Source organism: Podarcis vaucheri, assembly GCF_965113315.1.
Source record: "Podarcis vaucheri genome assembly, chromosome: 13".
NCBI lineage: Eukaryota > Metazoa > Chordata > Lepidosauria > Squamata > Lacertidae > Podarcis > Podarcis vaucheri.
This window is the reverse complement of record NC_138751.1, coordinates 6,843,700-6,856,341: the sequence shown is the minus strand read 5'-3', so window position 1 is coordinate 6,856,341 and position 12,642 is coordinate 6,843,700. Positions and strand designations below refer to the sequence as shown.

Here is a 12,642-nt window from a genome sequence, read left to right as displayed (position 1 = left end):
GGTGGTGGCACCCGCCCTGTGGAACGCCCTCCCACCAGATGTCAAGGCAATAAACAACTATTTTACTTTTAAAAGACATCTGAAGGCGGCCCTGTTTAGGGAAGTTTTTACGTTTGACGCTGTATTGATTTTGATATTTGGTTGGAAGCCGCCCAGGGTGGCTGGGGAGACCCAGTCAGATGGGTGGGGTATAAATAATAAATTATTATAATTATTATTATAAGAGGGACAGAGGCCGGTATTGCCTGCGGCACCCTTGACTATCATTCAAGGCACCCCAGGGTGTCACAGCACACTGGTTGAGAACAACTGAAAACAGGGAAGCTCCAAGCAAGCCTAAGACATGGGTAGGCAAACTAAGGCCCGGGGGCCGGATCCGGCCCAATCGCCTTCTCAATCCGGCCCGCGGACGGTGCAGGAATCAGTGTGTTTTTACATGAGTAGAATGTGTGCTTTTATTTAAAATGTATCTCTGGGTTATTTGTGGGGCATAGGAACCCCTTTCATATCCCGTTTAGTTGCATACAGCGCTCCCCATTTTCTACCCCTCCAAGCATTGATCAGACTATACCAGTTTAGTAAACTTAAAATGCTTTACTTACTAAATGTTCCAAAAGTCAGATTTGTGCATTTATCCAAGCAGCAGCAAGGAGAACACAGGCAGAATATTCTTGGGCAGAAAATACAGAAAGATATCTTCAAACACATGCTCTGAGCTTGGAGAAAACGTCCTCCCTGGTGGATGACATGGCACAGAAAGGAAGGAACAGGAAGAGAAGGCTTCACTTCCCCTCACTGGAGAAAAGGGGGTGTGACCTAGCTGAGTCTAGGAATCGGCCTCTGTGGTCTTAACCCCTTCACGCATTAACTAGCACTCGTGCATAGTTATGGTTGACTGCAATTTCCCACACACCTTGGCTAAAGAAATGCATTTTGCAGGGAGGAAGAACCAAGAGAGGCATGAAGAGGGCGAAGGAGAAAGTAGTGTCACGCAGGCACAGTCTCAGATTTCTTGGGGGAAACTTTGGAGAGAAGGGGACTTAGGCAGCTGTGGGAAGCTTCAGTCTCTGCAACAGCTTCATAGGACTTAACAGATGGACATAAAAACCAGTTAAGAGACTTATGCTGCAAGATTGGAAAGGCAATCCTGGTTGGATGAAAATCTGACCTGCTTACACTTGTCTGTTTCGTTTAGACATCTCTTTAGACTGCTGATATTAATGTACAAATTTAAAGCACAATGGATGAAATATTCCTATTACCCATCGGCTTTTATTGTAGTGGCTTTAATCATTATTATCATTTTACAACGACAATGATTTTCATATTTTTTAAAAAATAAAGGGAAAGGAAAACATTGGGTCGGATTCAAGTTTTCCTCACCAGGAGGGGAGAACCATGTACGCCACCTTTTTTTGCTCCTTGGAGAAAAAAGGTGAAATGGGAATGCAAGATACAAAGAAGTTGGCCGTGTCGATTGATTTCTGTGGGTCTTCTCTGAGTAGGACTTACGCCAGACGTTCGGGTTGTATTCCACTGGCTTTCCCTCAGAGCACACCCGCCGTGTTGAACAGCCGTGGTGAATTCAGGCCTGTGAATTCCAGTAGGTCTACTTGGAGTAACAGTTAGCTGAAAGATGAGAATGTTTACAAGAACGAGGCCTTCGTACGGAGGATCCTGAGCGATAATATGCGCCCTTTTGCTTTTCTTCAGGAGGCTTTTCGGAAACCTACGCGGCTCTCTGCGACTACAACGGACACTCTTGCCGTGAGGAGGTGCAGTGGGTAAGTCGGTGGACCCGATTCGGAGGCACCCTCTTCGATAACCTTGAGCAGAGAGACCCCCTTCGCCAGAGCAAGGGGGTTAGCAATTGTATCCTGAAAAAAGAAACCACCAGGAAAGTAGCAATTGCTCAGGATGTGGCTGCTTTGTGGCTTTCTCACTTCCTCGCTGGCCACAAGGACTTTTAGGTGGAGCAACTCGCACGGGGTGGCGGTCCCCACCCCTTCCGCCTCGCCCAGGGGCTTGGTGCAAATTGAGGCACCTTCGCTCGGTTTCCAAAACCCTCGTTTCCTGCTCTTCTGCTCAGAAACAATATGCAAATCTGCTCTGGGAGGTTTCTGGGCGAATGTGACAGGCAAATCCAGGCCACAGTCAGTGATGATGGCAGCCTAGGAAAAATATGTGTGTGTGGGGGGGTTTGGGGGGGTTGTAGCGGGAAGTTTGGGCTGGAAATAGAGAACCTGGGGGTGGAGAAGATCTGGCAGCAGAATGGTTTCATGTGTGTTTTGTGGGTGTATGAAGATGGATATATTATCTTGGTTTTTGTGGTGGGTTTACCTCTTCCTCCATTCAAAACTCTGAAACTCACTGGCTTATCTTGCGCCTACCTCACAGGATTGTTGTGGGGGGACAGGACAGGAGGAGAAAACCTTCTTACGTTGCCCTGAGCTCCTTAAGGGAAACTATATTAATCATCAACTGATTTCTTTTCTTTCTGGCTACCTTCTTATCCCTCGCGCTGTAGGACGTTGACACAATTTACCATTCCGAAGACAACCGGGAATTCAACCTCCTCGATTTCTGTCACCTGGAAAGCCGGTGAGGAGAAGCCACGTAAAACCATCTCTGATAATAATAATAATAATAATAATAATAATAATATATTATTATTATTATTATTTCTACCCCGTCCATCTGGTTGGGTTTCCCCAGCCACTCTGGGTGGCTTTGAACATTAAAAACTCGCTTCCCCCTACCCTACCCTGGTCCACTCTCCATGTAGCCCCACAGACCTCAAATCCATCCTCAAACTGCTATGCGCTCACTAGGTGACCTTAGGCAAGTGCCTCAGTCTCTCCCCCTTCTATCTGCAGTATGGGTCTAATAGTGCCGGCCTACCTTGGAAGGCTGTTGTGAAGATTGCCTTGTGAAGCACCCAGGTCACCCACACCATGCATTTAAAGTACACGGCTTCCCCCAGAGAATTCTGGGAGCTGTGGTTTGTGGAGGGTGCTGGGAATTGTAGCTTGGGCCAGGGGCAAACTGCAGTTCCCAGGCTTCCCCTGAGGGGAAGCGATGTGCGTTAAGTGTACAGCCAGTGCCGGATTTATGTATAAGCTAAACAAATTATAGCTTAGCCCCCCCCCCCTCTCTTGAGGGCCCCCAAAAAATTAAAAGGAAAAAAACCCTGGATCTACATTTCCAAAATACAAGATAAAACACAAATACAGTGGTGCCCCGCAAGACGAATGCCTCGCAAGATGGAAAACTCGCTAGATGAAAGAGTTTTCCGTTTTGGAGGTGCTTCGCAAAACGAATCTCCTATGGGCTTGCTTCGCAAGACAAAAATGTCTTGCGAGTTCCTGCGGGGTTCCCCCCCTTTTTCTAAGCTGCTAAGCCGCTTATCAGCTGATCCGATAAGCCGATAAGTTCGCTAAAAGCCGCTAATAGCGCTAATAGCACTAATCCGTCAATGAGCTTGCTTTGCAAGACGAAAAAACCGCTAGACGAAGAGAATCACAGAACGGATTCTTTTCGTCTTGCGAGGCACCACTGTAAAATGGCTTTAGATACCTATTAGGTCCATAAGTATAGCATATATTCAACACAAACAACAGCAACAATTTGTTGTTGACAAAGGACAACTGGACATATAAAGGGCCCCATTACCTTCAGTAGCTGAGGGCCTCATCAAACCTAAATCCGGCCAACATAATTAACAGGGCACTGAAATATTACAGAGGTCGAAACGAAACATTGCTAAGGGAAGTCGGATATAAAACACGCATTTCAAACGGCACAATTAGCAAGAGAATAAAATCAGAAGAGAAGGTATCTGCTGCCGTCGCCGATGGTGGTTCATGGTGGGCAGAAACGGCTGCAGAAGCTCAGTGAGTCTGCACTGAGAGGCAGCCAAGATTGGCTCAGCAGCCTTAGCTTTTTGCAGCTGGAGTCAGTCCAGGCAAGGACTTGCCACTCCCTCCCCTAATCCCATTTCCCTCTCCCCCCTTTCTGCTTCGCCTCGCAGGGACTTGGCTCTGATCGTGGCTGCTTTGGCATACAACCAGTGGTTCACCAAACTCTACTGCAAGGACTTGCGGCTGGTAGGTCTCCCAAACTGCGGGCAGGCGGCTGGGTGCCGATTGGGTCTGGAGGCAAGGAGGCTACCATTAGGTGGCACCAGAGCCCACGACCGGCAGAGCCAAGTAATTCAAGTTTGGTCCTCCTCTCTGCCGAGTCCTGCAAAGGCCACTCTTGAGACGAAGGAGGAGGAATTCTGACAACCAATGAAAACCCCGGGACTGGTTGTTAAACAGGAAGGCAAGTCAGGGGCTGGCCGACAGCAGTGCAGTGTAGTGGTTAGCGTGCCAGACTAGGATCTGGGAGAGACCAGGGTTCAATTTCCTGCTTGGCCCACAAAGCTCACTACTGGGTGACCCTGGGTCAGTCTCACTGCCTCTCAGCAAAGGTAAAGGGACCCCTGACCATTAGGTCCAATCGTGGCCGACTCTGGGGTTGCGGCACTCATCTCGCTTTATTGGCCGAGGGAGCCGGCGTACAGCTTCCGGGTCATGTGGCCAGCAGGACTAAGCCGCTTCTGGCGCACCAGAGCAGCGCACGGAAATGCCGTTTACCTTCCCGCCGGAGCGGTACCTATTGATCTACTTGCACTTTGACGTGCTTTCGAACTGCTAGGTTGGTAGGAGCAGGGACCGAGCAACGGGAGCTCACCCCGTAGCGGGGATTCGAACCGCCGACCTTCTGATCAGCAAGTCCTAGGCTCTGTGGTTTAACCCACAGCATCACCCGTGTCCTTGCCTCTCAGCCTAGCCTACCTCGAAAGGCTGTTGTGGGAATTTAAATGAGCAGGGAGAACTTGTGTACACCACTTTGAGCTCCTTGGAGGGAGAAAGGTGGGGTAAAAATGCAGTAAAATAAAAATAAATTTTAAAAAGAATGATTGCCTCCACTGAAAGGAACCAAGTGGGTGCATGGAACAAAGAATTTCCTTCAATCTTAGGCTAACCCACACCTGGGATTTTTGCTCCTCCGCCAGTCTTAGAGGCACAGGTGCCAGTTCAGAGGAATGGCTGCCAGCTTTGGCAATAATAATAGTAATAATAATAATTTAATATGTGTACCTGCCCATCTAGTCGGGTTTCTGCCGCCACTCTGGGCGGCTTCCAACAGAAGGCAGCAGCGATGCTCGGTCCAGGTTTGCCCTCCCGCCGTTTACTCCCTTCCCACCCCGTTCGAAGCACCCACCAAAACCTTCCCTGGCACCCACACCTCTTCTTTCCTCCCTAGGGCTCCGAGGTTGCTGAACAGGTTCTTCACACGGTGAGCAAATCCCACCACCTAGAGGAGCTGGTGCTGGACAATGCGGGGTTAAAAACGTGAGGCATTGCTAGATTCACCTTTGCGCCGCTGCATGCGGATTGGGGGCGGGGGAGAGAAAGTCTTCCGGTTTCCGTAGGTTCCTTTCGGCCGGGGCCAAGCCCAGGGGTGATGCTGAGGGTATGCCGCAAAGTTCGGGTCCAATTTTTGCGGTGTGCACCTTCAGCACTGGACTTTCTGCACATTGCTGTACTTTCAGTCGCAGAGAGCCTGTTGCTATTTCTATTGCTATTTCATCGCTTGCAGTCTGCACCGGTGGGAGGGGCTTGGTGGAATGGGAGGGGCTTGGTGGAATGGGAGGGGCTTGGTGGAATGGGAGTGGCTTGTGGATGGTATCCCCTGACGTTTCCTGTTCTGGGCATGTATTGCAGGTCTTTCTGTACCTGCGCATGCACACCTTTTCAAAGAAATATTCATAAATCCCAGTAATGTCATTTTAAGGTTGCAGGTCTTTCTCCCAATATGGGGCAGCTGCGTATTCCTGCATCGCAGCGAGTTGGACTAAATGATCCTCAGGGTCCCTTCCAACTCTGCAATCCCACAATTCTTTGAATACTCTGGGGTTTTGCTGCATTGCCGCAATAAAAGCATACCACCTTGCAAAGGTGTGTACACCCTAAAAGATGGGTTTAAGGGGGGGGGGAAACAACCTGTAAAATGAATATCAGTTGAGTATACAAGCGCATATACTAGCAGCCTTGTTTACCATGGTTTGGAATGGGCAAAATTGAAGCTTATTCTGGTTACCTTGCGAGGGGAGATAGTGATTTCTTTCTTTTGGAAAAAAAAGAAAACAGTACTGAGACCTTGTGGAAGGGTGATATTCACCTGACTTAAGACTTCCACTATCATCTGTCTGTCTATCTATCTATCTATCTATCTATCTATCTATCTATCTATCCATCCATCCATCCATCCACACCAGGCATAGGCAAACTTGGCCCTCCAGATGTTTTGAGACTACAATTCCCATCATCCCTGACCGCTGGTCCTGTTAGCTAGGGATCATGGGAGTTGTAGTCCCAAAACATTGAGAGGGCCGAGTTTGCCTATGCCTGATACACACACACACACACACACACACACACACACACACACACCCAGCTGTACCTCAGGGTCATGGGTTTGAGCCTCACATGGGGCAAAAGATTCCTGCATTGCAGGGGGTTGGGCTAGATGACCCCCAGGGTCCCTTCCAACTCTGCAGTTCTGTCGTTCTGATTCTATGTGTAACTCCCTTCTAAACATGCTGAGATTCAAGCATATCTTCCACATGCGGCTGTGAGTATCAGTTGGTTCCCTCAGGCTGCTGTGAAACAATATAGCAAGAGAGCTTTTTTTTTAAGCCTGAAATTAAATTTTAAGCAGCAATTAAATTTTTATTTATGATTTTCACTTTTATACATTTCAATAATTTTGCAATCGTTTTAACATTTTGAAACTTGACTTCCTTCCCTCTCTTTCTGCCGTTCCTTAAATATTTTTTTATATATTTTATGCATATTACAAATTAACTTAACGTACTCATTTATTTTTCTACTTTAAATATATACTGTACTCACATAAAATGGTAGGCTACTGCAATAATCCTGCCAATGTTCTTATCTGTATACTGTTTGTTTGTAAATATTCGATAAACCATTTCCATTCTTTTATAAAAAGTTTGTTACCTTGATTTCTTGTTTTTCTGGTATTTTTCGCCAATTCTCTACAGTTTGGGTAGTTTTGTCCCTATAATTCCCAAAAGGAAAGCTTCTTCTTATTATTATTTACAAACGTTATTTTAAACATATTTTTCAATTCATTATATAACATTGAAAAATATTGGCTGGCCTTTGGACGATGACAACATCACGTGGACACAGGGTGGGGGGGGCGACCCCTTTCAATGCCTGAATGACACCCATTCCAAATATACTCTCATCCGGAAGCACCCTCATTGCATTCTGAACAGATTAATCTGCTTTTATTTTGCTTCATATCCCCATTTTCGTCGGGAACTCAGCACGCAGAAGGCGGAGGTTTAACCCTTCCCTTCCCCAGCTGCGATCCTGACGTCCTTTCCCACCACCTTCTTCCACCCCTGGTGACAATTTTAATTCGGGAAGGGTTAAACCTGGTTTTAGAATCGTGTGTGCAGTTTTGCATCTGGGAGCCTTTGCGCTCTTGAGTTCAGCGGATCTCAAGAAAGCGATTGGTGGTACATGCGTGTGTGTTCAAAAAAGAAGCTGTTATATACTTTCGTGCAAATTAATTGAAACAAACAATGTAGTTTATTGTACAAAACTCACTTATACATGTATAAAACTCACATATACGTACATTAGTAACGGATATGACCTGCACTGTTTTTAAGCAGCATTTGAACACGGTTTGGCATGGAGTCTACTAGTTTTGAACAGTTACTGTTGATTTTCGGATCCCTGTGCCACACTTGAATCAGTGCCTGAATGAGCTTCTCTGTAGTCGTACAGTCTACAGCACGGAGGCGACTTTTGCACATAGCCCACAAATTTTCAATGGGATTTACGTCCGGGGAATTCCCCGGCCAATCAAGTACCTGTATTTGCTACTCTGTCATGAATTTCTTCATCACTTTCGATGTGTGACAGGGGGCTATGCTGCTGCAATGCCCCATTATCATCAGAATTCCTCGGGTTAAGTACTTAATTCGTTCTGGAGGTCCGTTCTTAACCTGAAGCACCACTTTAGCTAATGGGGCCTCCTGCTGCTGCCGCGCCGTCGGAGCACGATTTCTGTTCTCATCCTGAGGCAAATTTCTTAACCTGAGGTAATATTTCTGGGTTAGCAGAGTCTGTAACCTGAAGCATATGTAACCTGAAGCGTATGTAACCCGAGGTACCACTGTAACTCTTTTCCATCTCTGGAGTACAGTGGTACCTTGGGTTACATACGCTTACGGTTACAGACTCCGCTAACCCAGAAATAGCGCTTCAGGTTAAGAACTTTGCTTCAGGATGAGAACAGAAATCGCGCAGCGGCAGTGCAGCAGCAGGAGGCCCCATTAGCTAAAGTGGTGCTTCAGGTTAAGAACAGTTTCAGGTTAAGTACAGACCTCCGGAATGAATTACCGTATTTTTCGCTCTATAACATGCACCCGACCATAACACGCACGTAGTTTTTAGAGGAGGAAAATCCATAGGCATGCCACCCGTAGGCATTCCCTCCATAACACGCACAGACATTTCCCCTTACTTTCTAGGAGGAAAAAAGTGAGTGTTATGGTGCAAAAAATACGGTAAGTACTTAACCCGAGGTACCTCTGTAACTCTCGTAGAACCTCAATATATTGTGGCGAGCGCATCATTCCTTCTATTGGCTGCTGGCTTCTGACACCATAATGATCAACTGGCTTTTCGTGTTTGTTTTGAGTACAGGATTATGGGTAAGATAGAAAACATGCTTTGTTTCAATTAATTTGCACAAGGGTGTGTATGAACAAATGCAACCATCTTAATTACGAAAGGAGATCTCACTCCTGTCTCATCTTGGCCCTGCGACCCTTGATTCAATCCAGCTTTCCCTGTGACTTCCCTGCTGGGGAGCTTTCCTTTCACTTGTTTTTATCTCTCCGGGTCCATTTGCAGAGATTTCGCCCTGAAACTGGCCTGCGTCCTGGCGGAGAACCCAAACGCCGTCCTCCATGCCCTCACCCTCTCCCACAACCCCTTGGAGGACAAAGGTGAGGAGGGATCCTAAACCAACAAGGCCTTTGGGGGTAAAAAAAAAGCTTCTCTGCTCATTGCTCATCTTCGCCCCACTTTGCTTCTCGTCCCCCTTGAACAGGTCTCAGCGCCTTGAGCCAGCAGCTTCTGTGTTTCCCCAAAGGCCTCAGCAAACTTTGCCTTTCCAAGACCAGCATCACTGCTAAAGGTACGCTTGGCAGGGGTGGGCAAGCTCATAGCTGTCAACCGTCCCTTATTTGGCGGGAAAGTCCCTTATCCCAGCGCCGTGTCCCGCTGCTGTCCCTTACTGATGATGTCCCTTAAATTTCCCTGGTTTCAAAGGAAGCAGCTCCTCTCCCTCCCTCCCTGCCGGCCAGGGAGGAGGGAGGCTCCAACTGTGTTGCTTGGCTGCGTTGCTCACCCAATAAGGAGTCTAAGAACGACTGGGGGGGTGGAGCTCGCATGCCTTGTGCCAATCAAATCGGCCGCCTTGCCTGGGGACTCGCCTTTGCTCAGCGCTTCCCAGCGGAGAGGCGACGGTGGTTTTCCTTGCTGCATCCCCTTTGCCGGGTTGCTGTGCTGTGGGAACCACCGCTTGAGGCTTTGTTTGGCTGCTGGCTGGGCTTTCTGCCTTTGGCTCGGAGGGGCTCAGAAGTTGAACATACCTATGCCCAAAAAAATCCCTTATTTTGGCTGCTGATCTCTTAATTTTGAGGCTGCTGGTCCCTTATTTTCAAATCTGTAAGTTGACAGCTATGGGCAAGCTAGAGATTCCATACGTCCAGAATTTCCCATACATATCTGTGGGGATGTTCAGGGTGGCAGTAGAGGATATATTGTTTATTAATATCCTTCCTAACGTGCGCTAGCATGTTCCTTTACTTAGCAGAGTTACATTCCCCCTTTTTACATGCACAGCAGATAGCTGGTCGCAGGCTTGTACGAGCCTCTCGCTATTATACAATTCAGTCCATCTCAGATTGAGTTGTACGTTCCTGGCAAGTTGCCTTGAATCCCTCTTAAAAGAATAACAACGCCACAATCTTATGCAAAGTCAATAAAAGAAGTTTACTTACATCAGTTCACAGTTGGATTCCTGAAAGCAGACTTAGTTACAAATATGTACATGTGGATCTACCCCATATGGGGGAAAAACCCCAGTGCTTCTGCTAGCAGAGCAGTCTTAGCTACAAGCTGGTCAAAAGAGGAAGGAAGTCAAAAAAGGGAAAGGTTGCTGCGTGACTTGTCCTTTTGTTACCTGGACAGGTTAGGTCACACCCACCTTCTATCACATGTGAAAGGAAGGATGCTCCAGCCAGGAGGAACAGGAAGTTTCGACTGGCTGAACCAAACTTTCCCTCGCATGTCTCCTCTAGCATTTCAAGGAATGTTGTACTTGACTGCCTCTCATGGATCACATCCCACAATATCTGGGATTCATCTGTTGGAAATTGCAGAAATTACAAAATCGGTGAACACGGACATATGGCAACCTTTGTTGGAAGAGCTGGGTTTTTTGGGGGGAACTTCCTAAAAAATGGCTCAAAAACTTGTGTGTCTGGATTTTCACTTTTTGAAATGTGGCAAGCTCAGTGGGCAGAGTGGGCACAGGAAAAAACGAGCGTTCACAGCACTTTTGGTCCAGTTTGCATTTATTTATTTTTTTTATAAAATTTTTATTGGGTTTTCACATTTTATATAGACAGAAACAAAAACACAAAAAACAAATAAACACATAAACAAAGAAAAAGAAAAAGAAAACAACAACAAACATATATACTTTCCCGAAGATATTATTTCCTAACCCTGGTCATTGACTTCCCCCTACCCCCTCCCTTGCATCCCCATTTCCAAATTTATGTCAGCAAATTGGCATTTCCCTGTCCTAATATTAGTCCTTTTATAAAAGCAAACAAAATTAATTTTTTCTAAGTTGGACCTCAATTCCCTTCCATCGATTTCCCATTTTGTCTTGAATAATGATCTTTTTAACCAAATCCCATAATCATGAGTGTTGTTAGAACTTAATTTTTCCCTCCCTCCCATCCCCGGTTTGCGTCCCTTCCCAAAGCATGTCCAAAATAACAGTTCTTAGCCCGGGTTCCTCACGTCCGAGGCCCTCCAGTCTCTTTCAGTCCCTCTCCGCCGGTCTTGTTGGTAACCCTTTATGCCAGTCGTCACATCTCGAGAGAGTTCTTTCACCATCAATCCAAAGTCTCTTCCCATATTTGCAAACAGCTGCTGAAGAGTTTCCACGAGGCATGAATCTTGAAGGTAATCAAAGTCAGAGTCTATGTGGAGGCCCCAATTATATTTCTTTATTTTAAATTCCTTAATTTCATAGACTCCCAGGGCCTCCACTTTCGTCTTCTGGATCTTTCGTGGATTTATAGTAGATTTACTCCAATAGTCTCCTTGTTTGTATTCCACAGGCGTCAGCTTCTGCTCAGTATTTTCCCACATCACTTCTTCTCTTTCTTGTTTTGTCTTCTCCTCTGCTTTTATTATCATTTCTGGTTCAGCTGTGGATTCTTTCTCATTGAGGTCCTCTTTACATTCAGCAGGACTACTTGTTTCAGAAGTCAAGGTCATCAATTGTTCACTCATAGCCGTAGTCTGCTCTTGTAAGATTCCAACCAAATAAAACATCCTTTCGATTTCTCCCAGTATCTTTCCATCCACAGCCATTGTAATTCCACAGAATTCCCTCTAGAGGGAATCTGGTTACTTAGTATTCTTTTCCCCAACAGTCCTCTGTCTTGTTATTGTTTCTTTATTTCCAACAATTTTAGATCAATTGTAACTCTTTTTAATCCAGAGGTAACTTAGGTAGCAATTTTCCACTATTAACAGTCCGTTTGACAGCTTTGACAGCTGTCAAACTCTGCACTTCTTAAACCAGCTCCAAAGCAGGACGCTCCCGGGCCTGGGAGGGGGGGTTGTTTACATCAGAACATAAAACATCCAACACTCCTCTCTCCTGCTCAAAATTTCCAAATCTTGGAAGTTACTGTCTTTTTTAAAACTCACCCTTTACAGGGTAGGCACTCCAGCTTAGTTCTTTTTTCGTTGCTCTAGATCGTCTGCAAGGTAGGGGGTGCGGACTTCCTTTTAGCACATCCCCCGATCGTCTCAAATTCAGTGGATAAATTTCTTAAAAGCCAAGTCCAAATTACTCACGGGTTGTTTTTTCAGCCGAATTTCAAGGAAGGAAGTCAGCGCTCTCCGGTCATGGCTCGCGGCTTCGCTCAGCAGAGGTAGCGATGGACTCTCAGTGCCGCGCCACCCCCCGTATCCCCTCCGCAGCCTTTAAAAAGGCTCTTCGCGAATCAGGGGGGGCGCTTAAGGCACCCGCCGAGTCTTCAGTCCGCAGGCATTCCGCGCCTGCGGTTTTAAGGGTCCCCGTGTCGCCGGCACGGCAAAGACCCGTCCCCTGCTGAGCCGATTCCCTCCGGAGCTCGGAGGGAATCCGCCATTCCCAGATCGCGTCAACCCCGGAAGTCGGTCCAGTTTGCATTTAAAGGCCGCCTCAGGCGGTTCCTATATTATTATTAGT

General features: G+C 46.7%; 1 protein-coding gene across 7 annotated transcripts in view; it reads left to right on the top strand.

Moving 5' to 3' along the window:
- The window catches only part of CARMIL3 (capping protein regulator and myosin 1 linker 3), an 89,891-nt gene that overhangs the window by 34,329 nt on the left and 42,920 nt on the right, over positions 1 to 12,642 (top strand). For all 7 annotated transcript variants that reach the window (XM_082197486.1, XM_082197482.1, XM_082197484.1 and 4 more), the window contains 6 exons: positions 1,714 to 1,784; positions 2,528 to 2,601; positions 4,031 to 4,106; positions 5,311 to 5,399; positions 9,009 to 9,103; positions 9,208 to 9,294. In XM_082197486.1, the coding sequence (XP_082053612.1) occupies positions 1,714 to 1,784; positions 2,528 to 2,601; positions 4,031 to 4,106; positions 5,311 to 5,399; positions 9,009 to 9,103; positions 9,208 to 9,294 (492 nt within the window). The remainder of the gene's footprint in view (positions 1 to 1,713; positions 1,785 to 2,527; positions 2,602 to 4,030; positions 4,107 to 5,310; positions 5,400 to 9,008; positions 9,104 to 9,207; positions 9,295 to 12,642) is intronic.